The 27,313-nt window shown below is 39.8% G+C and overlaps 1 protein-coding gene across 3 annotated transcripts in view; it reads left to right on the forward strand.

The window, feature by feature from the left end:
- Positions 1-1,589: 1,589 nt before the first annotated feature.
- MAP3K4 (mitogen-activated protein kinase kinase kinase 4) overlaps positions 1,590-27,313 on the forward strand; it is a 71,577-nt gene continuing 45,853 nt past the window's right edge. For 2 of the 3 annotated variants that reach the window (XM_054821505.1, XM_054821504.1), the window contains exons 1-3: positions 1,590-2,114; positions 19,784-19,974; positions 25,572-26,950. In XM_054821505.1, coding sequence (XP_054677480.1) covers positions 1,813-2,114; positions 19,784-19,974; positions 25,572-26,950 — 1,872 coding nt within the window. In that variant the 5' untranslated portion in view covers positions 1,590-1,812. Of the gene's footprint in view, positions 2,115-2,165; positions 2,828-19,783; positions 19,975-25,571; positions 26,951-27,313 lie in introns of those variants that run through there. The other variant, XM_054821506.1, reaches the window with a different exon arrangement.

Here is a 27,313-nt window from a genome sequence, read left to right on the forward strand (position 1 = left end):
CAATGCTGATATGTTTAGACTCACAAACTGGCAGTCAGGGAGTCTTTGAAATAAAAAGACATTCCTTAAAAGAAGACAAAAAAGGTTAAAAAAATTAGGTGCATATCAATTGTTGCAAGACCTCTGTAACTTCTTTAAATTTTGTCTTTGCTAAATATTATCTCCATATAGGCTCTGACAGTTTTATGTCATCTGCTGTTTCCTGTACTCTCAGCTCCACGTATTCCTGCATCTTTTTTCCTTTCCTTCCAAGTTCTCTGTAGGCCATTCAGAAACCTCTCCTCTTACAATTTTCTCCTTGATGCTGGGAGCTATGTTGCTCACTATGGCCTACTACAGACAAAGAAGTGCCATTGTATCAAATTTACAGTCTTGCTTTGCTTGGCCAGTTATCTGTAGTTTTAGCATATTCTCTATGGTATACCATAAGAATGTCATGCAAGCCAATATGCTGGGTGGCCCTAAAGGGAGAGAGGCATACCGGGAAGTTTATTCTGGACCTTCTTGTTTGAGAGGCTGCACTGAACCCCAATTTGCTTCAGTAAACAATCTTAATATTTACAGCAAGTAGTGGGAGTGGGCAGTCCCCATCTCCACCTTTGCTAAGGGCCCTTGGGATGTCTGTGCATTCGCACCATCATGCTATCACATCTGTGGCAAAAGGCAGTATCAGATTATTTTTTTCCAAGTTAACCAAAACTCTGTGCTTCTAACATACCATTACACAGATTGTTTTGATTGAAGGAGCAAAGGATCTGAAAAATTTTGTCGTGATTGCTGAACATAAAAACTTCTCTGCCCTGCAAATAGCTGAAGAGATGGTGTCAGATGATGATCCATAATGTAGCTGAAAAGAATGCTAAAATCCATTGCTATGCAATTATTTCATCAATGACATTGAGCCTTTATTATTTGTAATCATACTAAAAAAGTGCATACTGTGAAATAAGCAGCTTTGCTTTAGATTTAGAGAATTTAAGTTTTTATGGAGATGACAAGTAATTTATTAGGTTAGCACATCAGAATTTCTACTGTTGACTTTCCACATCTATAGTTTCTAGGTTTTGTTCACAATGACAGTTTAGTAGTAACGTATTGTGTGTATCTGCCTTTAGAACTGCTTTTGGTTTTGGGCTCAAGTATTTGACCAAAAATTGCTAGCATTCTAAATACCTCATATAATGGAAAAAAGCAGTAATCTTAAGTAACAATTCTGCACATAAACACTGACTGTCTTGATGTTTAAATATCATGATCATCAGGGTCATGATGATCCAGGTATTTTTCTTGACCTATAGAAAACAAGGAGCTGGCTTCCTGCACCTTATTCATCCGTATAGTAGAAATATGTTCTGCATTTCAGCTTTAAACAAAAATCTCTTATTTTAAAGGGCCTGTTAAAATCAATTTGCAGACTATTCTTTTCTGAAACTTGCATAGATACATGGACAACTTTACAGCATCAACAGAGACCTTACAACTGAATTTTAGTATCAGGCTAGAAATCTGTGTAAGTTTCTTGTACAGTTAATTTAATGAAGGAACTGTGCATAAAGCAGAATCTAGCATTGATTCCAGTCCAAGGTAAAATTTCACTCTTCAGAAATAACATATACTGTTTGTATACACAATACTGATGCTAAGGTTTGCTGCTCTGCTTCCAGTCCTATAAAACAAAAGATGAGGCGCTCTCTTACCAATTGTTAGAATTAAATAACTCATGGCACTTTTCTGCCTTTGTAGGGCGTTAACGTTGGTATTCCAGCCAAGCTATAGTTCAGGAAATTACATTTTTCCTCCCTGTATTTCCAAATGGATAACATGGTCCCAGTTCTCTGTTCAAGGCCGATAACCAATGCTGCTGGAGGCTTTCGGAAGACCAGGTTTATAAAAACAACGAGTTGCTCCATAAGCAGCAGAATAAACGATGCCTGCTTATTTTGGTTTCCCCTGCAAAGCAATGAGCACCCCTGCTCGTTCTTCCACGTGCCCCTTCAAGGGGACTTTGCGGGTCTCTCGTGTCTTCCAACGACTTGGAGAAGGCTGGGCAGCTCCAGCCTCGGCCCGCGTTGGCCATCACCCAAGAAGGCTGCCGGGAGCCGGTACCTGCTGAGGTAAACCGTCTTCCTCTCAGGAATTAGAGTTTGCTCCTATCCCTGGCTGCTAACCTTGTGGAAACTTGCAAGTTTGGAGACCCCGGCACCCGTGGCGAATGGCAGTCGATAACGGCTAACAGCTCTGTCACGGGTGGGTAGGGAGCCAGGCGCCAGCTGGCGGGGCGGCAGCTCCCGCCGCGCCTCCATCACCGCCTGGCGCCGAAACAAACGCGGTCCCTCCCGCGTACCGTCCCCTCCCGGAGAACCGCAGGGGAACTCCCCCCCCGCGTCCCGAGAGGGAAACGCCGCCGTTTCGCAGCGCGCCCCGTCCGCGTGAGAAGCGGGCGCCCCCTCAGCGGGGCAACGCGCGGGGGGAGCCCACGCCTCGAGCCGCTCCCCGCCCCCTGCCCGGCCGCGGCGCAGCGAGCGCCTCTGGCTCGGCCGGTCCCTCCTCGCGCGCCGTAGCGATGCTCCCGGCTTCTCTGCCCTCGGAGGCTGTTTTCAAGATGGCGGCCACGCGGGCGGCTCTGCGCGGCGGGGTTCCTGCAGCTGGGTAGAGACCCCCCCTCCCTCTCCCCTCCTCCTCCTCGCTGCACCCCCTGCACCGCAGCGGGCCAGGCCGGGCCGCGCACTGGGATCCGCCGCCATGCCGGCCTCGGTGCATGCATGAGAGACGTCGCCGCGCTGGTGTCTACCGCCGCCGCCATGGAGGAGCCGCCGCCGCCGGGGAGGTCAGTACCTAGCGCTGCCGAACAGGGAGCTGCGTGCAGAGAGCGGTGCAGGCAGCCTGCTGCCAGACTGTGGCGCGGGGCCGGGGGCTGTGGGTGCCAGCCGCCCCTTCTGCGGTGCGCGGGTGCAGCCTGCCTCGCCCGCGGCCGCCGGGGCACGGCCGGGCACGGCGTTGGGAGCGCTGCCTTGCCTTGCTGGGGGTGCGTTTTTAACCTTCCCACCCCCCCCAGTCCTTTCGCGGTGCAAAAGCTCCGGCTGCTGCTTCAGCGCTTTTACAAAGCGCCCACCGAGTGAGAAAGTGCTTCGATAAGAAATCTCTAGTGGCTGCGGTGGGTAAGGCAATGTTTTGTGGGCGCTTTGCAATTAAAAACAAATCGTTTCCTTCTCCCCTGGTTGAGCTGCAGGAGCGAACGGGTGTTTCTGAGGCACTCGCAAGGCCAGCTCTCGGGGAAAACTTTTCGCGGCAGTTCGAGCCGGAGCCGGTGGTTAAGGAGCGTGCGGAGCGGGGCGGGGGGGGGAGTAGCTGCTGCAGCCCCCTGCGAGGGTGACGAAGTGTGTGACCTATGCTCGTTGACTTGTGAACTGCAGCGATAAAAACACTCTCTGGAAGGGTGTCTCATGTTTATAGCAGCCGTGATTAAACGCAGGTAGTTAGGTTTTCTCTGGCGTGCTGATAAAACAGCAGGATCCGAGTATATCGCTCCTGGCAACGTTGCAATGGATATTTGTCAGAAGATACAGTTTTAAAAAAATATGTCTTCCACAAAGAGAGCTAGCGTTATGATGCCTTAAGTTTTTTTCTTCAACCGTTGTTGCCTCCTGAATGTGCTGGCTGCAGACTGGCTTTTTGCAAGTCTCCATCTGTGCCCTGCTGAGAGATGGGGATGCATATTACTTCATGGTGTAGTGTTTCCAACTGGCTGTAGAAGTGTTGCAAAAATCCAGGTTATTAATTCCCTGGCAATTATTTCTCCTTTTAAAATAACATCCTGTTGATGCACTTCTCTCTAGGAGGCATTCAGGAAACGTTTTTTAAAATGCTTGTGTGATCAATTAGTACTGTAAGGCAATAGTCGGGTGCTTTGTATTCCAGGTGTGCTGTGCAGAAAGCTTTGTGCTGTTGCGTTCCTGAGATCATTCTTGGATATTGCAAGCTACTCTTTCATACTGATGTAATAAAAGGGAAGTGGTGATGCTCTAAACTCCAGTTTGGATCGAGGCTATGGAGTTGAACAATGTCTGGTTTGAGTTTTCATTAATGTATTTTAATGATTTGTTTTTCTTACATCATGAGAATGCCAAAACCAGAAGGTATATAACAGTTAATTAGGTTTAACAGAAATATTATGAAATACAAATGCCAGTAGGGCAACAGAATTCGTAAGCTTCCAAGTTCCTTTTTACGGTATCTTCAAAGAGTAATAGTGCAGGTTAAGCAGAAAATGATTTAAAATTAAGTTTGTACAACAGCATGACCCTAGACCTGGGCTGTCTTCATGTAGAAGAGTAATCTGCAGTGCCTGAATGGAAAACACACAGGCATTTCCTGTCTAGGGCCATTTCTGACCTCTGCTGGATTCTGCTTATTAAAAGACAGTTTAAATGAGTCGGATGTGGGTGTGGATAGTGTGGTGGCAACTTTACCCAGCAAATGAAAATTGAATTAGTTATTTCAGAGTGAGCTGGTGGGTGGGAAGGAGATGTCTCAAAACAATTAGGTAGCCTTAATTTGTGCAGGGTAATGCATGTACTCCACTGTGATTCACTTCTGTGTGTCCTTTGTGTATCAACTTCACATCTGCTTTAGAACAGAACTGCTTCTCTGGCTCTGCGTAGTACTTGCTTTTTCTTAAAAGTAATACAAGAGTAAAGTATCTGAAGCTTTTTCAACATGATTAAAGTGGATTTAAATTTTGGAGTTATTAGGTGTTCAGTCTTGTAGCTGTGAGGTCAGAGTCTTGTTGAAATCGGTGGGACTGTGCAGGCTTGAGAATTTGAAATCCCTTTGGTGGCAGATAGCTTTTAACCCTGTTTCTAGAGTGTGAATGTGCTCTTATGATAAAGAGATCTTCTGGCTAGTACTGAAGTGCATTGGTATAATGCATTCTTTTAAGTTAAATTTAATTCTGTTGGAGAAGTACTCAGTCATCTTCATTAGCAATACACCTACATTTCTTTTAAAAAAGAAAGTTTATTGATTTATTGTTGTGGGACTGCCTTATGTGTTGGAAATCTGTTTGTGTAAGGATTCCGTGTCTTGTCAGAATATAAATGCAGTGGTGCATTTTGTAAATCTAAGGCAAGCATACAATATATTCATGGCTTTTTTTCGGGATTATACAGTCCTTAGTCCAAAGCATTTGATTGAGAATCCTTCTCCAAAAGCAAACTGTTTTTCCTAGGTCTTCCTTTCTTTCTCAAAACATACCCTTTGGGGTGGGGAGAGAGCGGAGGCAGCTCTAAACTGAAAAGTACTTAGGGAAGCTATGAGCAGATGTTGATTTTGAGATAGGATTGCACTTGGACATTGGACAGCCTGCAGTGGTTATGGATAAATGGAAAGATACTACTAAAATGTTTTGGGAAGAATTCACATTTAAGTATCCATCCTTGTAACAAAGCAAACAAAGTTTTCAAGATAAGATGTTTCTACATAGATAATTTAGAATGCTAATTAAAATGGGCACATGTTTGGTGCTTCTTGATTATGGCCTATAGGCTTTAAATTTTCTAAGCCAAATTTTAGGCTTTCCCAAGAATTTTCTGGCACAAAATCCACTAAAGAGAAAAATGAGGCCTTAAGCATTTCCTTTGTTGGGATGCCAATTTTGGTGGCACTGCAGAGGCATGAAGAGCCATAGGGCTACTCTAACTTGTCCCTTGATTTCTTGTAGCCCTCTTTTCTCCTGGCATACATCCAGTGCAAGGGGTGAAGGAAGGAGCAAGGCTGTGAATAAAGCGGGACAGAATTGTGACTAATGTGGTGGCTTCCTCTGCGCTGGGGAATTTGTCAGTGGTCTGTCTATCAGATTTGTTGGCTCTATGATGACAATGAATTGGGCTGTCAGTCTGCAGCATCTGTTGTTTGGGGGAAGCCTGAGGTCATGTCATGAATTGTGTTCAGCCTATTTTTCTGTTTGCCAAACTGTCTGTATGACTGATGGAGTATCAGCAGTGAAAGAGTTTAAAATGATTTTATTAACTTAGGATCATAGCTTCATTGGGAAAAAATGATTTAAGTGTATAGAGTTTTACCATCCTTTTTTTTTGTTATTATTTTTTTTCCATGCATTTAAATGAGGTAAGATGTAATCTCTATTCTTCACGTATTGCATTTTCTTGTTTACATGTGCAAGATTGGGATGAATGACTGATTGCTCCACCTACGCGCAAACACACAAAGTGCTAGTTGAGATGTCTTTGGCATTTGTAGCAGCAAGGATTAGTCTGCGTTGTGTGGCTGCTTGAGTTGTTTTTATGTCTGTTAATTAGTGCTGTCTGTGTCAAGGTTGGTTTTACTCTTATGTAAGCTAGTGATATTGCCCCTTGTGGAATGCAAACCGTGCTGTGATGAAAAACAGATCTACTGAATTTAAAGGAAAGGATAGGGGATATACATTAATTTTTACTTTAGGGAGCAAATTAGGATTTTTAGAGGCTTATAAAGATTTGGCTTCCATGACAACTACGCTTCTTAAATTATATATGAACCATTATTTTAAACCGCATCTAAAATAGTTTTAGAAGTCAATTTTTTATACTGCCAACTGCTAGTCAGGTAGTATGTTGACCTCTGTCAGCGCAGGAAGATATGGATATCTCGGCTCATATTTCTTCAGTTGTGTGGTTGGAATTGCTGTAGTATATGCCATTTATGTTTGCAGGGCTATTACTTTCCTTAAGTTTTCTTCTGCTTTCAGATATTAACGCATTGATGCTACGTTTAGCCTGTAATCTATTAAGTAAATAATTTTTGAATTTTAAAAAACAACTTAGAAGCTTATTCATTTAAAGAGCTGATAATCGTCCCATGCTCATCTTCGGCCAACTACAACCATAAAGCCAAACTGGAATGTTTGCTCTTAACACTCTCGTTTGAGTGTTCCTGACTTGTCAAATGTTCACTCATGTCCAGTCCAGGAACTGGTAAAAATCACATCAGCTTGCCATGAACCTTGATCAGATTTACTCTGCATCCAGACAAGATAGGATATAACTTTATTGCCCTGATGAATATCTCCGGCTGTCACGGAGTAGGAGGAAATTCATTCTGTTCTGGTAACATTTAATGGCATTGACTGTTGTGTGTAGCTTCCTAATGTAGTATGCATGTATGATTTATTCTGCCCTTGGCTTGTGTGTGCTGCGGGTTTACTTGCTGATGGCTTCTCCAAGAGCGGTATTTGTAAAGGTTTTTACCATTTTAGTTATGAAACATCCATCCAGTAAGTGATAACAAGGCCACAGTTACCTGTGCCTCAGTTACTTCTCAGCCGCTCTGTAGAACTCTCCATAGGCATGTCCATTGAGCATTTGGGGTGCTCCCAGGAGTGCAGAGTACTGCAGCTCCATTGCATTGCCTGGGTTTTCCAAAGATCGCAGGCTAGTAGTCCATCATCTGGTCCTTAGACACTAGTTTCCACTAAAAACATATTTAACTTTTAATGCTTCATCTAAAACAAGAACTGAAGCTTTGGGACCAAAACCAGTTGGTAGCTTTTTATTACCTGGGAAAGGAACTTTCTGCCAGAAGAGTAAAGTTTGTGCACGGGAGAGTGGGGGAAGAATGGCTGTTACAGATCATGTTATCTTTTATCCTAGGTCTATGTGTTTCCCAGTTTATCACTGTGATACATGATATATTTAGAGTTGAGCCTAGCAGCCTAACGTTTTCTGTCATAGTATCCTTTTTCCCCAGTAGTATGTAACTTTTCTGGTGTGGCTTAAATTTTCCTGAAAATCCGTCCAGATTTGTTAGTGTAGATTTTTCATGAGTAGTTCTTAATTAAATATACTTTATTTTTTGGGTGTGGAGCTTGAGACCTAGGGATGTGATTTGTGCAGGTGCCAAAAGCTCAAGTGCAGCACTTATCCTTTGGATTTATACTGTGCTATGTAATGCTCAACCATCTTTACTTTAGTGATGAATACATATTTCAGAGCTTCTCATAAAAAAAAAAAATTGGAAATTTCAGTTTAAAAAAATATTTTTTTCCTAAAGATGTTGCGATATAGTTGAGGTTGAAAAAGTAGCACTAAAGATGAAGCATGGTGACTGAAACCAAATAATATTTTGACATTAGTTGTTCTGAGGCATTGAAGAGAAGAGAGCTGGATACTAGCTGGGCTGGGTGAAGCTCTCTTAGCTCCTCTTTTTACAATTCAAACCTTTGATCCATTTGCATCCTCACCTGGTAGGCTTAAATGTGGATGTGGAAACATGACAAACCCATCAACATTTTCACACTTTTTTTAAACATTATAGAACAATGTTAGAATTAAATAGGTCTGTTCTTTCTTACTGAAATAATATATGGCATAGTTTTAATCAAATAATTTAGTTGCGAATGGGGGGAAGAAAGCTTAGAGCTGAATGCACATGCATATTCTGTAAATGCTGTTATGTCATAATCCAGATTTGCACGAAAATTTATAATAAACCAAAATGGAAAATTAGTTAACCTTTCTTTGTTTCCAAATTGACTAGTAAAAAAGAACAGGAAGTTCTGATTATTATTTTTTTCTGAGATGAGAACATGAAGAACTGCCAAAACTATTATAAGAGCTCTATTTTATTTATTTTTATACTTATTTCTAGTTGGTGTAACTTGCAGAAGAAAAATTACTTCCTTAGATCATTTAGATAGGTCTCAATAGATCTTATCTGTGCTTGCAATTAAAAGATATGATGAATACTAATTTGCATTTTACTTTATTTTTAACTCATTTGACAATTTCTGTCTTTTTGAAGTTTACCATATTTTTGTAGTCAGTCAAAAGGTGCTTCCACACCTCTCAGCTGTTTCAGTAGCCTTTGTTACATTTTTCTGTGACTCTGTGTCTTTCTGTTGTAAATATAATAATCAAGCACTTAGAAGCTTCTGCCCAAGAATATAGGAGAATTTTGGGAAAAGTGTCAAAGTATTAGTAACTTACAAGACTGACCATGGTAGTTTCCAGATCTTGAGAAGCAGAAGATTTTGTTTGAATTTCTCTCTTAAAATAAATGTTGCTAGTCAGTACAGTAGTGCTGTTAAGGACCTTTGTAATGGGAGGAACTGGCTACAGTCAGACATGTGCTTGAGGTCTACTGTAGAAATGAAGTGTGTTCACACGTGATGGGTCCTTCTGCTCTAATTAAAGAGCTTAACTGAGAGTTACCAAGGGGGGAAAAGATGTCATTTGGAATCAATTAAAGATTAACTGTTTAGCTCCAAGCTTTATGTTAGTCTTTTCCCTAATAATGACTTTTTTCCTTGTAGATTTCTGCAGAAATAGTGGTTGTTCTGTCACAGTGAAGTCCTGCTACAAACCACTGTTGATCTTGCAGCAGAAATACTTCCTTTGTACATCTCTCAGGCTTTAGGTGATCTGGGATTTACTGTACATGGTGCCTAACTGTTAGCAGGGCTGTTGTAGCATAAACTTGTAGTGTGCAAGCAGGTGGCAAGATGTAGGTCAGGGCTTCGTAGCAGCATTGGGTGTTTGCATTTGTGCAGCCATGCTACAGTTTAGTCTTCACAAATAAACAAGGCACAAATAGTGAGCAAAGCATGGCTACTACAGAGCTACTATTACATTCAGGCTATTTACTAATGAAGGTTTAGTGTTTCTGTGATTATTTCTATGTTGATGAGCCCTTGTTCGTAGGTTGATTTATAAATAAGCTGCTGGAATTACATAATTCAGTCAGTTCTTGGTAGTGATACAGATATTACCTTAAGCATATTCCTGCCCAAGTATGTTGCTTTTATCATTGCTGCAAGTAAAAAAATTGCATTAGTTTTGCTGCTGACTCAACTAGAAATTACTCTTCTCATCTCCTAACATTTCTCTCTTTCCCCCCTCAACTAGGAATACCTGCCATATGAAACTTGCTAGCGTAACATTAAGTACATTTGGTTGCTTAATCAAAACTAAAGTGGTTGAAGTTGGAAAAATCCTGCTAACAAAGACATTCCAGCTAAGCTGGATTGTTTCGACGTCACCATTGAAGAACCAGGGTTGGTACTTTTAGTTATACCTGTGCATCTTGAGGGCTAGTGGCTTCTGGCAAAGTGTCAGTGGAAAGCAGAAAGGACAGTCATCTTATAAATTGCTTCAGCTGCAGCCAGAAGAGAGTGGCTGAGGGCACGATTTCACATTACGCTCCGTGTGTTGGAACAGCAGGCTGCTTTCTTCTCCTTGATCTCCCCCCAAGAGGATACCAAGCTCCTCCACTGTATTCCTTCTGGATCTAGCAGTCACATGTCTGTAGAGTTTTCACTTCAGCTTATTGATCTGATGGGTAACTGATGCACCAAAAAGTTAAATGTGGTTTTTTTTCCCCCATCACATTGGTGACTGAGTTCACATGATTGTTGGCTTCTCTGCAGAGGGGATGTGCAACCTGGGAGACAAAAGATGCACTGAAACAGGTTCCCCTTTTTTGTGTCAGCTTACTGTGACTGCAGTCTTGGTAATTTCTGAGTTTCTTGGTATTGTGTTAATAACCTTCACTACATTTCATACTTGATTTTTAAAGTTTTTTAATGTTACTTCATGTTTTTTGTGCTCTTACAAACTTCTCTGCTATAAGCTGTTCTAATGAAAACTTAGATTCTGTAAAATTTGCATCTGCAGACTTACTTGCCAAAAGATGCAAGTACTTTTTTCAGTTAGCATCAGCAGTAGATGGTAAAATTACTCTCTCTAAGTAAATTCCCCCCTTCGCCCCCAAGTGCCACTTTTTTCCTCCAGCATGCTGGTTGGTTGTTCCTAGGTGACAGAGACAACTGATCACATAGTCTGCCTTTCCCTGATTCCTCTGGGAGGAATAATGTAGCTATGTACAGCTTAATTTGAATATTTCTTAAAACTGAAATTGTTATGCTGGTACTATTTCTTCTTTAAAATGCTATTTTGAAATACGTAGTGAATACAGAAAAGCCTGCCTTAGGATGTTGTTTTAAGAGGACAACACGACAAAATATTTTTCCTTTCCTGAAATTACTTCCAGGCATTATCTTTAGCATCTCTGTCTCCTTCAAAGTTTCTTCTAATTTTAAGATAGGTTTCAAGTTTGTTATTTCCTATTTATTTTAGCCTTGACATTGCTGTGCCTTACATAATATCTGCTTTTATGGTTAGAGAAATCAATGAAAGTTTGAATGTGACCCTCATAAATATTTATGTTTTAGCTTTCAGAAGAGATGAGAAATGGATGCATTTAACTAGATAGGATTAGCCACCTCCTGTAGAAAGGAAGAATAGTGCAGATGTAAGGGTGATCATAGGGATACACAGATGGAGTTGGAGAAGCGTGCTTGAAAAACAGGTCCTGAGAAATGAAAGGAGTTAGCAATCTTGCTTTTTACTTACCAACTGAAGGAAGAGTTGCAAGGGCAGCAAGTGCTTTAGCAAACTATGTTGGTATTTTGTCCTTCTTCCCTGCCTTTTTTTATACAGCCTTCATGCCAGAAGAGATGATACTCTGAAGTTCCCCTTTTCCACTATGAGATTGGCAGAAGAACACTTAATGGCAGGCTTTACTGTCAAGTTTTCCAGATGCCTCTTTTATAGAGTAAAGTAATGTCTACAAGACCCTTGTTAGCTGGAAACTTGGAATGCCAAAGCTCTTGTTACTGCTCTCGCCTCCAGCTCAAAGTTGCTTTCAGTGCTTTTTGTTCTACTGGTGGGTTGAGGCATGGATCTGTGTGTTCTTATTCTCTGAAATTTGGGAAGACGGCAGGTAACAGGTACTCCTTCCAGTTCCTTACCCAAAACCATGGGTATTCATTTGCCAGGCAGTGATATTTTCCAAAAGTAATAAAGTTGTGGGTTTTGTTTGGTTTTTTTTCTCAAGAGGAAGCTAATCAAGACCTTAATAGAGACACGGTGCTTTTTACAAGTCTAATTGCACTTGCCCTTCATAATGTGAAGACTTTTCTATTCTTATAAAATTTTTACCCTAGAAGAACTTTAAGAAGGACTGTATCTGCAATTTATCTTCATGGTAGTGATTGTCGTTCAAAAAAAAAAAACAAACCCAAACTTGGTGCTTTCCTGTATCTTACCCAAATTATCTTAAGGATAACAAATTAAAAAGCCAGACGTGTCCTTAGTTTCAAGTAAAATTTAATTATACTGTTAAAAATCTTATCAAGTATATTACCAAGTTTGTAACAGTAAGTCCTATTAATGCATTGGTAGCACTTAGAAGTTATTGGTGACTAAGATTTAATGTTGACTGCTCAGAAATGCTGAGCTGAGGCATGTGAGATTCAAATGTGAATACAGAGTCAAGTATCTTCATTACTGTATGTCAGTATTAGGTTTTAGTGTGAAGATTTTTTTTTTTTTTCTGTGTCTGGAGGTATAGTCACAATAAGAATACGTGACATGTAAACCATTTAAATGTCCATGCTGGTCACAGAATTTTTGTATCTTGCTAACCAGTCTTATCTTTTTCCCCCTGTAAACACTGTGCCAGATTTACACAGGATGTATTTAGTAAAAAATACAGTTTTATTTGTACAAACTGTGAGCAAATTCCTGCTGTTCTGTAATAAAAAATAAAATAATGAAAAAAAAAAGATTTTTTCCTTGCTTTTTACTGAAGGCCTTGGAATTGCACTACAGTCCTTCCTTCAAGGTTTTTTGTTACTGTTTCTTTTGCTGCCCTTACAGCAGTTTGTAATAACTGCTTTGAATGCAATAGCTGCAAGCACTTATTTCACAGATGTAGCAGATCTTTAAAAGAAGACTGTATGCAAAATTAGGTTCATAGTCCTTTCTGCTTTCAGATCAGGAACTTTTCAGAACTAAGTCCATTTATTTAAGCTTATACCTTCTCTCAGAACAGGGAATTTTTAAAAGGTGATTAAAAAAATAGGAGCGTGTGATGCTTTCATAATGTTGGAATGTAACACAATGAGTTTACACCAGATAGCAGTCCTGTACTTTAGCAGAACTTCAGGTCATTTCATCTTAACTTGTTTTCCTGATTAGGTTGTTTAATGGTCAGTCTTATTTTCCCAAAGTGCTACACGTTGATTAATGAAGTTCCTTCTTGGTGCTGTTGGTCCAGGAGTACTGTCACATTCTCTTAAGCTATGCAGATAAAACAAAACCCAGTAGTACTCGCAGAAGTTAGAGCTGCTAAACACCACGCGCAACTCTGGAATCAGCAGCTCTAATATGGTTTTGGTTTTCAGTTTTAACAGATGCAGAGATGGTTACCCGAAAATCCTCTTTGCTCTTAGCATTGCCAGCAACTGCAGGATGATGGCAATTTGTCAGTTAGCTAAGGCAGCAGAAAACACAAGCTCTATGCATTGCCAATCAAATCTTTTTAAAGCTAAGGTAGATCTCCCTAAATGTAGTTGCAACCATTCTATTTCAAAGATAAACAGTATTCTGACAAGAACATAATTGCAATGTACATTACTAAGAACAGGCTAATGAAGATTTGTCTTCCTACATGCTTTAATTATCATGCCGAATCCCTGTTAAGGAGCATATATTTGAAAAATAGACACTTTGCCCATAAAACAAAGGCACTGAGTGTTGAGAACAAGTACTTGGTAATTTGGTGGTGGATCTTGTGCAGATCTTGCAGATCTGTGTATGGAAATGGCAGGGTGCCATAGGAAGCATTGAGAAAGAGCCTTACTGATGTGTGTGTGGTGTAATATCTTTGAGACTGCAGGATGCTGTTGACGGCAGCAGCCTGTGGAGTGCCCAGCTTCCTAACTGTAGTGGGGGGTGATTAGCCTGGCTACTGCGTTGTAATTGCCTAACTCAGATTTATCGCTATGTGCTTGTAGTCCAATCTGTTGACCTCTACTGATACCCAGCAAGTTTTTAAACAGTGTGTGGGATGATAAGCAGTAGCTGAACCCGAGTCAATTATGTAAGTGCCTAATACATTCAAACTCCTGCTTATGAGGATCAAGGGTAGCTGATATAAAGGGAAGATTAAAAAAAAAGTTTCCCCCCGTACAGCTGTCACAGTTTTTAGCAGGACCTCTTGCTATTGGCTGTTACAAACTTTGAAACAAAGTTTGAATAATGCTTCAGTAAAGTGCAAAAAGTTTATACTGGTTAAAAATCATACTCCTCAGTGTGACTTTAGCCTACTTAATTTTAACATGTCCCCATGTGATCTTCAGTAGTCTTTTCATTTGTTAATTTATTTTTAATGATAAATGACTGTATTTTTCCAAAGGCTCATGACCTTTATCAACAGCAATGGTTACCAGACTTTTTGCTGCCTGTCCTGCTGCTTCAAATGTCATAACTCAGTTTTCCCCCTCTCCTGTTTTTGTTTGCAGGCCTTTGAAAATCTAGATGATGTATCTCAGTTTTCATGACTGAGCTGGAATTGTAGATACATTGCCAACACTTTGACTTAGTTTTAAAAAAAAAAAATCCTGTTATCATCTGTGTATGCAAATTGAAGAAATTCTGTATTCAGTCATTTCAGATTCTGGTTGAAATGCACACTGGTGTAACATAGAGTAGTTACTTGTTGGAAACATTCTTTGTTATTTATTTTTTGTTGCATCTCAGAGTTGTCAAGGCGTTTTCTTTGTGGGTTTGGTGTTGTGGGGTTTTTTTGTTGTTTGGGGTGGTTTGTTTTTTTTTTTTTTTTTAAAACCATACCGCTCTTGCAACTTTCCGAGTATTCCTGATTTATGCATCCTGGCTACAGTCTCTTCTATATTTCTAGGGTAAAATTGATGAGAAGCATTTTTCTCATTAAAATTAAGGCTGGGAGCAGCGTGATAATAGACTGACGTGAAAACTATGCACTTCCAGTTTTCCTCGTAAGCATTGGGTTTAAACTGTCCTTGGCAAATAGTAACTTCAGTTGTCACACTTCTAGCTTTCACTTTTTGGGTGTATGCCTAATTAAGATTAGGATGCTTTTCACTGGCTGTGAGAGAGAAAACCTGTAGATCTTGGTAGCAAACAAGAAATTAGCTTTGATTAATGTTTCCCAACTCTGGTTGCAACAGTATTTAGGAACCAACAATTCTGTGTAATAACCAATACTATAATCTGATTTAGCTTTGCCAGCAGTGCATTTTATAGGTTTGCAGATTTAATTAGTCTCTGGTTAGTTCATAAAAGTAAATAACACGAACATTACAAATGCTATGTGAGTAAACTGTTAAAATTATGACTGGTTTTAATACCAGAGGGTTCCTGCTGATGATCATATATGCCTTGTGTCATCTGGATGAGAAAAATTGGTGCCAGCACGACTAAGCTGATGTAGTTGTTTTACTTCAGATCCTATATATCTAGTGCATTGTACAATAAGGCTTTCACTGGTGAAACTGAGTCTTTGTGTTCACTGGCATTGATTTGAGCTCTGAGTTGAGACACAGTCTTTGCACACAAACCCTGAATGGAGCATGCTGAATTTTTACACTTGAGTTGCAACCTGTGTCTTCCTCCCTCTAAGCAGATGAGCTAGCTCCATTTAGATCATCTCATCAGCTGCTAACAAGAGTGTGTGGAGCCACATGTGTGGAGCATGATTGCTGTTTTGTGATGTGACTACTAGTGCTGCATGCTTTGTGATAAATCTGCTATGGTTTTTAACAAATTAAAGAACAGCTTACTAAATTACCCAGGGTAAAAAAAAAAAAGTCTGAATGTTAAGTAAGTTGTACTGATTCCCACTGCGTAGGCATGTATGTAATTCAATGTGAGATTGGAGGGTGTTTTGAATGCTTTTGGACTCCATGCACTCTCATCAAACATAGCAAGAAGCAAACAAGGTAGTAGTGACTGTTGAGGAAAGAACAAGCTTATGTATGGTCTTTAAACATCAGTTCATTCAGCCTGGTGAAGAGGTTTGATCATTGCACTCTTAGAATAGGTTGCTCACTTAAAAACAGAAGGAAAACAGTGTTTTCACTGGTCTTTTATAACGAGGTAACTTGTCCTAGTTTAAAATTGCCTTGGAACTGAGACCTAATGTGAGTGCCGCAGGATCTGCTCTGCCAGGCCCCACAAGAGCATCAGCACCCCACCCTGCGCCTTGCCAGGCCAGTGAGATCACTGAAAAAATAAATAGTTCCATAAGCACTGGAACTAATGACTTCTTGTTTCATGTGGTTTAGTCTCCTGTGGTTGATTTGTCTTTGGCAAAATCAGAAGGGTGTGCTCCGCCTGAAGTTTTTTCTGCAGTGGGGCTGTTCGCAAGAGTTTGCAGGAATAAAATGTTTCTGGTGTCCAAAAAGATGTAAACTTGTGATCTGCTTTCCCAGTTCAGCATTTTTACAAGATCCTTTTCTGTTATTTATCCACCTGTTTTCACAAGATGTGTAGGAACAAGTTAAGACTTCTTTGTTACATTTGGCCAATAGTGGTTAATTAAATCAGATTGTTGGAAGACACACAGACAGCATGATTTCCCAAGGCAAGGAAACTAGGCTAAAAGTACTGGCAATTCTGTGTGGTTGTCATTAGGGTCAAATTCAGTGTAGGACTCTCCTTAGACTACAGGTAGTGCTACGGTACCACCTGAGTTGTTTTTCTTGGGTAACCTCTAAAGTTTATCTACAATGGTTGGTGAACTTGCCTGCCGCCTTCTCAAAGCTGTAATGTGAGAACAGTAATTTCACACAATAAATGCTTCCGTGGCTTTGCAGAGAACATAACTGTTCTGCATGTTAAGCTATTTATTTCTGTTTATAGCTAAAGGCAAAGAAAAAAATACAGTATCTGATATTCTGGTTTGCTAGCCTTACTGCTGTTCTACTGGCTGGCAATATTCTGGCATATTTCTTCCTGCAGACACTCAGACTTGCTCCACCAGAGCATGAGTAACATTCTTTGTCTGCCTCAAAAACAGTAGCAAGTAAAATGTCATTTGAGATTCAAGTGAAATTGAAATTGAAGTTATCAGGTACTGATGCTAGTCTTGGACTGTCTGATTTAGGTTGAATGTTTCTTTGCCTCCATGTCTTTTACCAGAGTCAAGATGGGGTTATTTGCATGCCTGCTTTAGAAATAAAATATGTGGGGGGATGGAGGCAAACTGCATTTTTTCCCTTCCTCCAAGCTGGAGTGGTGCATGTTCTTCTCCTAGATGTATGTTAAAGCAAGAGAGTTACATGTATGGCACCAGTGGGGAGTGGTGGTGGTGGTGGTGGTGAGAGAGGACTCTGCTGGGTTAATGGGTCCCATATGCTGGGAGAAGGCAGAGGTCTTGGTGTCACTTTGAGCTCCAGCCTATCCATGGGATTCAATGAATTAGGGACTTGTTTTGGCTTTGGAGTCCTCTCTTCCTCCTTTCCTTTTTCTCCCTTCTCTATATTTACTCTGGGTAGATAAACATCAATGGGTATAAAGGGATAGTGAGAGAGGTTAAAACCCTGTCCTGCTGCCATCTACTTTCCCCTGAAGCCTGAGTTGACCAGAGGATTTCATTATTTTGTGGAGCTTTTTTAACATTGTGAAGAATTCAAATAATATGTTATTGACGGGGCAATGATGTGGTTCACAAGTTTGATTGTTCACAGTCTGAGAGTAATTTCATTGCTATGTGTCACTTGATCATGCAGAAGAGATTGAGCTATTAGTGGTATTGTGCCCAACTGCCACTCTACTGAAGTAATCTTATTTGGTGGGATAGAGCAAGTGTCCAGGAGGAAGGAAAGGGTATCTGATGTGATGTCCAGGTTTCAGCAGGGGTAGAGTTGATCTTCTTAGCAACTGGTATGGTGCTGTGTTTTGGATTTAGGATGAGAATAATGCTGATAACAACACTGATGGTTTTAGTTGTTGCCAAGCAGTCAAGGACTTTTCAGCTTCTCATACTGGCCTGCCAATGAGAAGGTGGAGGGTGCCCAAGAAGCTGGGAGGGGACACAGCCAGGACAGCTGACCCAAACTGGCCAAAAGGATATTCCATACCATATGACGTCATGCTCTGTATATAACTGGGGGGGTGGGCAGTGCAGCTTGGAAGCTAGCTGAGCATTGGCTTCAGGTGGTAAGAAATGGGGCTGTTCATCACTTGTTTTGTGTATTCTGTTGTTATTGTTGTTGTTGTTATTATCATCATCATCATCATTATCTTCCTTTTCTGTCCTATTAAACTATCTTTATCTCAACCCACAAGTTTTACTTTCCTTTCGATTCTCTCCCCCATCCCACTGGTGGTGTGGGGAGTGAGTGAATGGCTGTGTGGTTGTTTTAGCTGCCGTCTGGGTTAAACCACGACACGTGATTACTCGTGTATTGTATTTGTCATATTTTATTTTTAAAGCAAGTCCTAATATAAGAGTGCATGCATGCCCCCCATCGTGGTTGTTTTACATTGGATCTCTTACAAGAGGAAGCTGGCACTGGAAGTTGTCTTTGAGCTTGCCCAGAGTTTACATATGAAAACCAATAGCTTTTTTTTTTTCCTTTTTTTTTTTTTTTCTCCCAAGTGAGTTTACAAATAGATCAGCTTTTGCTGTTGGCTTAGTGGGCAATCATATGAGTGCCAGAGTTGACTCAAATAAAAGGCTATAGGAGTTTTCGGCTGGGGAGAAGGGGACACTGAAATCATAGCAGTCTGGACTTTGATTGTCTTGTTCTGCAATGGAATTGTGCCATTGCTAGGGTTAAGTGTGTGATATCATGCAGTTGTTGTTTTGTTGGATTTTGTTGTTGTTATTGGGTTTGTTGTTGTGTTTGGTTGGGGTTTTTTTTTTTTTTAAAGACCTGTTCCTCACTGAAGGAAAAAAATGTTACTCTATAGTTTTATCTTTGAACAATTTACATCAAAATGGTTTAGAGTTTTGGAAAATTATAAAGACAAATCAGCAGTTTTTAAATAATAAAATGTTTTGTAACACTGTATGTAATGCTAGTCTACAATGTTTGCAGATACTGCTAGATGCAGTAGCAGTGAAAGGTCCTACTTGGGGTTGGAAAGCTATTGTACTGGACTCTGGATTGACATAATACTAATCCTGCAAAGATACATGCTTTCTGTTGAATTCAGGGATACAGCATCCAGTGGTTAAGCTGGATTTGTGCTTTGAAAAACATATACATTATCTTAATTTTGTGTTTGCATGAGCTCTGACTTCTTTGTAAGTTTTACCAGTTTTTTTTGCACAGTGCCAAAGTAATTGAGGCTAATTAAAAAGTTACTATGGAAACCTTGTTATTTTTTTGCTACCAAAAAAAATAATTCTGAGGTTAAACCTACTTAATATTAAAATCAGTGGACAATACATATAATACATTCAGGTCTCCTATGCTAGATAAGTGTTGTGAAGGGTGGAAAGCTTTTCAGTGAACTTAGTTGCCTTCATGGTATGCACAAGTTAGTGGGCAGAGGATGGAAAGGAAGACTTCTGCTGTTGTCTCTGCTGCTGATTAGATTGACTGTCTTGCATTATGTTTGGAGTTTTGAACCTTTGTTTGTTTCATGTACCTCTCAGTTTAGGCTTGCTACAAATTTTCTCAGAAACAATTAGATTACATATGCATGTATGTTTATACTGTGTTCTCCTAGGGGCACTCTGGCTATACATTCTCTTTGTTGTATGTTGCCTGTACTTTGCTTGATTGGAAAGGTGCCCTTATGGGTGTGAAAAAGCTTGGGATAAATATACATGGCTGTGGAAGGAAAATATAGAAGGTTGGCTGTTGTTGGGATTTATCAATGGATTAGCTTTCTAAACAGGTATTGTAAGTAAAAGTTCTTTAACATCACGGTTTTAAACTTGTTCTCTACAGGAAAGAGTGCAAATCAGAAGATGCTACTTGTAAGATCTCTGAATCTGACCCTGAGGAATTATCAGATGAAGCAAGTGCTGACACCTTCTATGGAACTTCTCCTCCTAGTACACCTCGCCAGATGAAGCGTATGTCAACAAAGCATCAGAAAAATAACGTTGGGAGACCTGCTAGCCGCTCCACTTTGAAAGGTAGGTGTGGTGTTTTCCTTTTTGTCCTAAAGTGACCATAGAGTCATAGTAGTAGCCCTTCATTACCTGACAGAAAAGGTATACAGAAGATGGAGCCAGATACTAGTTGCAGTGAAAGGCAGGAGACAGCTGTCATAGCTTGTAAGAAGGCAAGACTCTTTCGGGTATTAGAAGAAAAAATTTACCATGAGAGTGGTCAAACAGTGAACTGTTTGCCAGAGGGATTGTTGGGTTGTTGAATCTCCATCGTTGGAGATTTCCAAACCACAACTGGCTAAGATCATGTGCAGGCTAAACTAGTTTTGAAATAAACCCTGCTTTGAGCAGGAGGTTGGATAAAATGACCTTCAGAGGTATTTTCCATTCAATTTTTTTCTGCGGTCCCTAGTAACGATGTAATTGCTTTTCTGCCCCAGTTTGATGTTCTGAAGCATTTCACAGTCTGTTTTATAGAAGAATAGAGTTTTCAGTGATTACTCTTTGTTGTCACTGAAGCAATTAAATTGTAGTTACCACTGTTTTCTTCTGTTGACACTTTAGTCATAAAGGCATAACTGGGAAAAAACAAAAGATACTTGATACATGTTTTTTCCTAATGTTACTAAGTAATGATATCTAATACTGAATAAAACATTTTTATGTTAAAGTATGAATTTTAAGCTTTTCTTTCTTTAATTTTGAGCAGATGCAGAATATGGTAATTGCTTGTTGAAATGATAGTTTTAAAAAACATGCAGTAGCGACATCTTTTCAAGCTGCCTTTCCAGGAAAACAAGAAAAAATGTGCATTTTTAGTGGTTTTGCTGAGCTTGTGATGGGTGCAAAAAGCCATTTATTAAGATTGTACATTCAGTATTTTCATACACAGTGTATCTAGGTTGTTTTTTTGGGTTGGTTTGTTTGTTTTGTTTTTTCTAAAGAAAAAACCCCAACAACCACCTATGTCAGACAAGGCTGTTTGCCAGAGTTGTTATGACAGCTTAACTACTGCCAGTTAATATTTTGGAAGCAATTTTTTAAATGGCTTCATATGAAAAAGGAAATGTTATCACAGAGTGCATTTACTTGCAAGGATTACGTTTTCAAGGTAAAGCATAGAAGAGAAGATAAATGGTTTAGTGTGAATAAGGGAATACAGTCTATTCTTCAGTTGCATAGAGTTGTGGAGTGCAAGTTCATAATAAGAGAAGAGCCCATGCACACATCTTCCAAAGCTTTTCATTCCCTTCCATTTCATAGAGCCTCTGAATAATGTCACTGTGAAGAGGGCATTAGCCAAAAGACCTCTTCCTCAAACTAAATTGAAGAGAAATCTTGTTATACTTGCCAGTTAGCTGTGTAGGCATTGGAATTATTAAGCTTCTTTTACTGGCTTTTAATCATGCCTTTTGGCTAAATTAAACTCTTCTCATGCAATATGAACCTTACTTAGTTCGGTGTATGGTAGTTATGTAACAGCTTTCCTTGCTTTCTGTGATTTTCTTATATCTGTGTGTTACAAAAAAAAGGTTAGTTTCTGAACAGAAAAATTGTGATACTAAAGAACTATGATGTGTGGTAGCCCTTTGGTGCTGAGCACATATTGAGGATTGATACCTTTATGAGAAACAGGGAACTTAGTTATGCTTACTAATAGATTTTGAGGTTTTGGAACAAGGTCTCTCACTTTCTACCTGTGAGGGGAATGGTTCTTACTTCTGGAATAATAATATCCTGTTCTTGGTTGCTGTGAGTATATCTTAGTTATTTTTTTTAATCAATTGGATAGTGTTGTATTGTATAAAATATCTTTTCTGGAAAGTTCATAGTTAATTTTGTTTAACTTTGCCTATGTACAATCTCAGAAAATTTATTCTGTATTGTAACAAAAACCCCACCACAAAACAAACAAAAACCACAACAAAAACCCACCACAAACCCAGCAACTTCAAAGTGGACTAGTTGATTGACATTGAATGTGTCTGCATATGCTGTTACTGAGATTGAATTGGTTTTACTTCAGTAAGATAATTCATTCAGGGGTTAGTTTGATGTAACTGATCAGTTTAAAAAGAAAATTTGAAATAACTTTTCAGATGTTTACATATAACACAGATTTAATGTATCTTTATTTAGGCAACTGAAAGAATTTTGGGTATTAGAGGCTTGCTTACTTGCATCTCCAATGTTTGTTTAATTTCTGTCACACCAAGTTTTTTATAAGTTGCATTTAGTATCAAAAAATAAATCAATGCAATAATCTGTGTAAACTAGTTTCTGAATCATTTCTCCTGTAGCCCAAGACCCATGGGATTCGTATTTTCTAAGCTAAACACATTTCAGAGTTGCTCCTAGGTCATATGTGTGTCTCCTGCCTGTTTTTTCTGACTCAGAGGGTATAGAATGTCAGTTCAATGATGCTTGCTTACTTATTGAAGTGTTAGCTTCTTGGGCTATGTAAAAAAAACAAAAACAAAACAACAGTGCCCTATCTGCTTTTTAGTATGAAGCTTCTGCAACTTCATACTTGAAGGGGAACCTTTGTCCGCTCCACTTTTTTACCACCATCAAGTCCTTCAAGTTAATTTTGTAATTTTTTTTTTTTTTTTAATAATGAGCTGTTTAAGATCTCGGGCCTAACCATGTGCCCCCTCTCAACAGCTGATCACTGCTTAGTCATGAAAGCTGCCTGCCCCATGTAGCCCTAAGGGTAATTGTAACTCAAAATTTGTTAGTACAGCTGAACTTGTTTTACAAACTAATTTAAGTCTATATTACAAAACTGCAATAAAATTAGTAGTCGAACTCGTACAATTATAACATTGATACTCATTGTAGAGTTGTCAGGTATATTTGAATCATTGACACCTGTTTATTTGATTGAATGAGAGGATTTTGAAACAATTTGTAGATTATCGTGCCTGGGCTTTTTTAAGAATGATGAATATTCAAGTATTAGGAATTTTGGAAGTCTAATAATGAATCATATTTTTAACTTACCTTTCTTTCAATGTGTTTTGGTAGAGTGGAGAATCTGAAGATTAATATTGACAAAGAAAAGCACGTTAAAAATACAAACTGAAGGGGTTTAGAGGACCTCCTGGTAGCTAGAGGGTAAATTCAGAAAGTGATCTTTAAATGTGCCATGGTTTTCATTTATTTTGCAGGGTCATAAAAATCTTTAACATGGAAGTGCTGTTAAAAGTTGATGCATTTCTAATCTGCCTCAGAGTCTGGGGGGGGGTGTGTGTGTTTCATCTCTGCCAACCTCCTTCATCTTCCTCCTTCTTTCCTGCCAATGCGGAATGCACCTTCCCACTGCTTGCCTGTCCAAGCTTTTTGGGCTGTTGCCTCCTTGTGACAGTGCCAGCTGTGACATGGAATTCAAGCTGCTGTGTTCAGCTGGACTTTGTGTCTTGTGTTTTGTCTGATGCTGGTAACCTCACAAATTAGTAACCGGTGGTGAGGGTGAGGTACCTCTATCTGACAATAGTGTTTGAGTAGATAAATGTAAAATCAGTGATACTGAATTCCATTGCAAGTTTCTTAGAATTATTGATAGGTTTCTATTTCCAGGAGGAAAACTGTGTTTGAGTTAAGTTTTTATTGTCATCTGCTGTTGCATTTGGTAGCTATTCAGAGAAAGATGTGCGAATACCTGACATAAAAGTAGTATAAGAGGCATTAATAAAATCCATGTTTGCAAGAAACAGTTTCTGTGATGACTTTGTGGTTCTTCTTTCTTCCTCATATCCTTCAGAATATAATTTCCTTTTTTCCTCCAGAGTTAAGTACCATTGTACGCATTGCGGCCTGCCCAATCCTACACAACTATGGCAAGGGTTAAATTATATTTTTAGATATGGGGATTGGAAGGAGGCAGTGTGGCTGGTCACACCACTTATTGCTCATTAACAGCTGAAAACAGGGTTTGTAATGGAAACAGGCAAAGTGTGCTCTGACCACGTACCTCTCCACTTTCAGACATCTCTGCAACTTTAATACAATGCCTTTGTGTAAATACATTTGATAGTCCTTGAGCTATGTTACCACACCAGGTTTTTTTTCAAAGAACTGCTGTCCTACATGAGTAGAGATTGTTTGGAATTTTGTGATGAAAGAAACAGATTTCTGTATGACTGTACCTTCTTTTGTTGCAGATGCTGGAAGATATATAGTGAATGAAACAAGAATGAAGGGCCATATGATAATTCAGTGAAGTGCATCATATGATAACAGCATTCTGTCATGAAAATTTGTGTGATGCTAGGCAAATAGCACAACTTAAAATTTCCTCTCTTTCTTGTTTCCCCAGAAGCAAGCTAGAGATTCTGGGATGTGGTTTGCAAACTGTTGAGAATTCAAGGTGCAATTGAAGTCAGGGAGCATTGAACACAAAGTGCTCCATGTTCTGAAATGTTAAGCAAATAGCTCTTCCCATTTTTGGCACCCAGAAGTGTGCAAGCTTGACAGATCTTTCTCTATCATGATTTTCCATATATAGAAAGGGAATAGTATTATTCTTCCACTGAACAGGCCTCTTTTTGCAAATGAGCTTATTAGTATTTCTGGTGTTAACGGATGTCATACTGAGGAGCACAGCAACAAAGATTCTAAGGAAATTAGTACCCCTAGAGTTGGGAATGAGCCATGTGCAGTAGATAATCCTTAGAGTCACAGTGAACAGTGAAAAGAAGACAAAGTATTCAGCCATTGTTCTGAAAGTCTTTCTGTTCTTGAATAAGCAGGGGCCCTCTGACCATGTAGCTTGTTCTGTTCCAACTGCTGATCCCTGGACTGCAGCTAGTCTACATACAGGTGTTTCTCTCCAGCCTGCCACCAATTCCTTGAGAGAGAGAGAGAAAACACTGTTTTAATACCAAGTAATTCCTCCTGTCCTGATCTGCAAAGCCTAGATTGAAACACTTTTGTTAGTGCTGCAGAAGAGTGATACGGTCTGCAGCTCTCGAGGAAAGAGCAAGGAGAGAAGAGGAGATTGCACAATTAGGCAGGAAAGGGCTGCTGTTACGTGATAAGAGAAGGTGGCAAGTGAGGGCTGGGAAGTAGGAAGTAGATGCTAAGGCAGTGCATGAAGACTACAGATGGCTTCCCAGAACTAAGATCAAGCCCCCAGGAGCCAGAATTGGATCATTCAAGCTAAACTTCAGAATCGTACATGGTTCAGTTTTTATGAAATTGCATATGCAGTGGAGTCTCTTTAATTTTGTTTGACTTGGAAACCTTAATAATACTCTGTTGCATTCTGAGTTTTTGTTTGGGAGGTTGTGTGACAGAAGTATGGAAAAATACACCATTTTTTTCATTCTTATCATACTTAGTTTTCAGTAGATGGCATACTGAGGATAATGAGAATTCTCTGAGGTCGGTCCTTTCTACAAAAGAGGTAAAGCAAGAGGAGAAAAAAATTCTGGTGCAATTATTGATTTAGCTATGCTAATTTCCATGACTGCATTTTACTTCCACGCATGGCTGTTTTGTTTTATTGGTATTAAACAATATTTTATGCTCAACCTAAGAAACCTGGTCAGGAGTTGGGTTGAATGATGCTTTTTCTTGTTGCTGCAGTCACATTCTTTCTTTTTTTTCTTTTCTTACAGAAAAGATGAGTGTGCCAACTCAGTCTGTTCATAAAGACAATGGGAAAACCATTGAGAATGTGGAGGAGCACAGCTATAAGCAAGGGAAAAAGATCCGAGATACCCTAAGGACAACAGAACGAGATCACAAGAAAAATGTGCAGTGCTCATTTATGTTAGACTCGGTTGGTGGATCTCTGCCAAAAAAAATTCCAGATGTTGATCTCAATAAGCCTTACCTCAGCCTTGGCTGTAGCAATGCTAAGCTTCCAGTCTCTGTGCCCATGCCAATACCCAGAACTGCACGCCAGACTTCTAGGACTGATTGCCCAGCAGACCGCTTAAAATTCTTTGAAACCCTGCGGCTTTTGTTAAAACTTACCTCAGTATCAAAGAAAAAGGACAGGGAGCAAAGAGGACAGGAAAACACCTCTTCTGTCTGGCTGAACCGATCGAATGAACTGATCTGGCTGGAGCTGCAGGCTTGGCATGCTGGCCGGAGCATTAATGACCAAGACCTCTATCTCTATGCAGCCCGTCAGGCTATCCCTGATATCATCAATGAAATTCTCACCTTCAAAGTGAACTATGGAGGCTTCTCTTGTGTTAAAAATGGAGCCAGTCTCAATGGTACTTCAGGAGAAGGAGTTTGCAAAGCAACACATGGAACTAGTGCTTTGGGTTACTCAAGCTATCATGAACACCTCCATCGCCAGCGGGTCTCATTTGAGCAAGTAAAGCGGATAATGGAGCTGCTAGAGTATATAGAAGCACTTTATCCATCTCTGCAGGCTCTTCAAAAGGACTATGAAAAGTATGCTGCAAAGGACTTCCAAGACAGAGTGCAGGCACTCTGTCTGTGGCTAAATATTACAAAAGACTTAAATCAAAAACTAAGGATTATGGGAACTGTATTGGGCATCAAAAATCTTTCTAACATTGGCTGGCCAGTGTTTGAAATTCCTTCTCCTCGACCATCTAAGGACAATGATCCAGAGGATGAAGAAGTTGATAGGGAAACAGAAGTAAAAGAATCCTCAGGAACATGCACAGAGGAGAGCGATGGTGAAGAACAAATCTCTGAGGAGAGTGTTGAGGAACTTAGACAAGCCATCAAGAACAATTTTACTAATAAGCCAAATTTTGACTTTCAGGACCATTTTTCAAGGAGGCTTGATAGGCTTGAATCTGGGGATGACTCTGCCTCTTGGGCTATTCCAGAATGCAGTACTGAGGCAAGCTGCAGCCAACACTGTTTGACCTCTATTTACAGGCCGTTTGTAGATAAAGCACTGAAGCAAATGGGGTTGAGGAAGCTAATTTTAAGACTGCACAAGCTAATGCATGGTTCCTTGCAAAGGGCCCGTATGGCGTTGGTAAGGAGTGATCACCAGCTGGAGGTAGGTTGCTACTAGTATAAATGGATAACAGGAGTACCTCCCCTGCTCTATTGTTTCTAACTGGAACTGGAAGAATTGGGATCTTACAAAAGTTTTGGTTGCTTTGCTGGCTTTTGAAAGATAGTGTATGTTATGATTAAAGAGCCCAGTTCTGCTTCCACTGAAATGAATCTGTTACTTGACCTGAGTTAGAATTTATGTGAAGGACAAGCTAGTTCTATGTTCTTGTTTGTAACTGAAATGACATTTTTACGATAACATCTTTGTGCATTATATTTTTTAATGTCTAAAGCTATGTCAGAAAAATTCCAATGGAAAATTAGGCACAAAAATTGAATTGTGAGGAAAAAAAAGCGATGGAAG

Source organism: Grus americana, chromosome 3, assembly GCF_028858705.1.
Source record: "Grus americana isolate bGruAme1 chromosome 3, bGruAme1.mat, whole genome shotgun sequence".
NCBI classification, from domain to species: Eukaryota; Metazoa; Chordata; class Aves; order Gruiformes; family Gruidae; genus Grus; species Grus americana.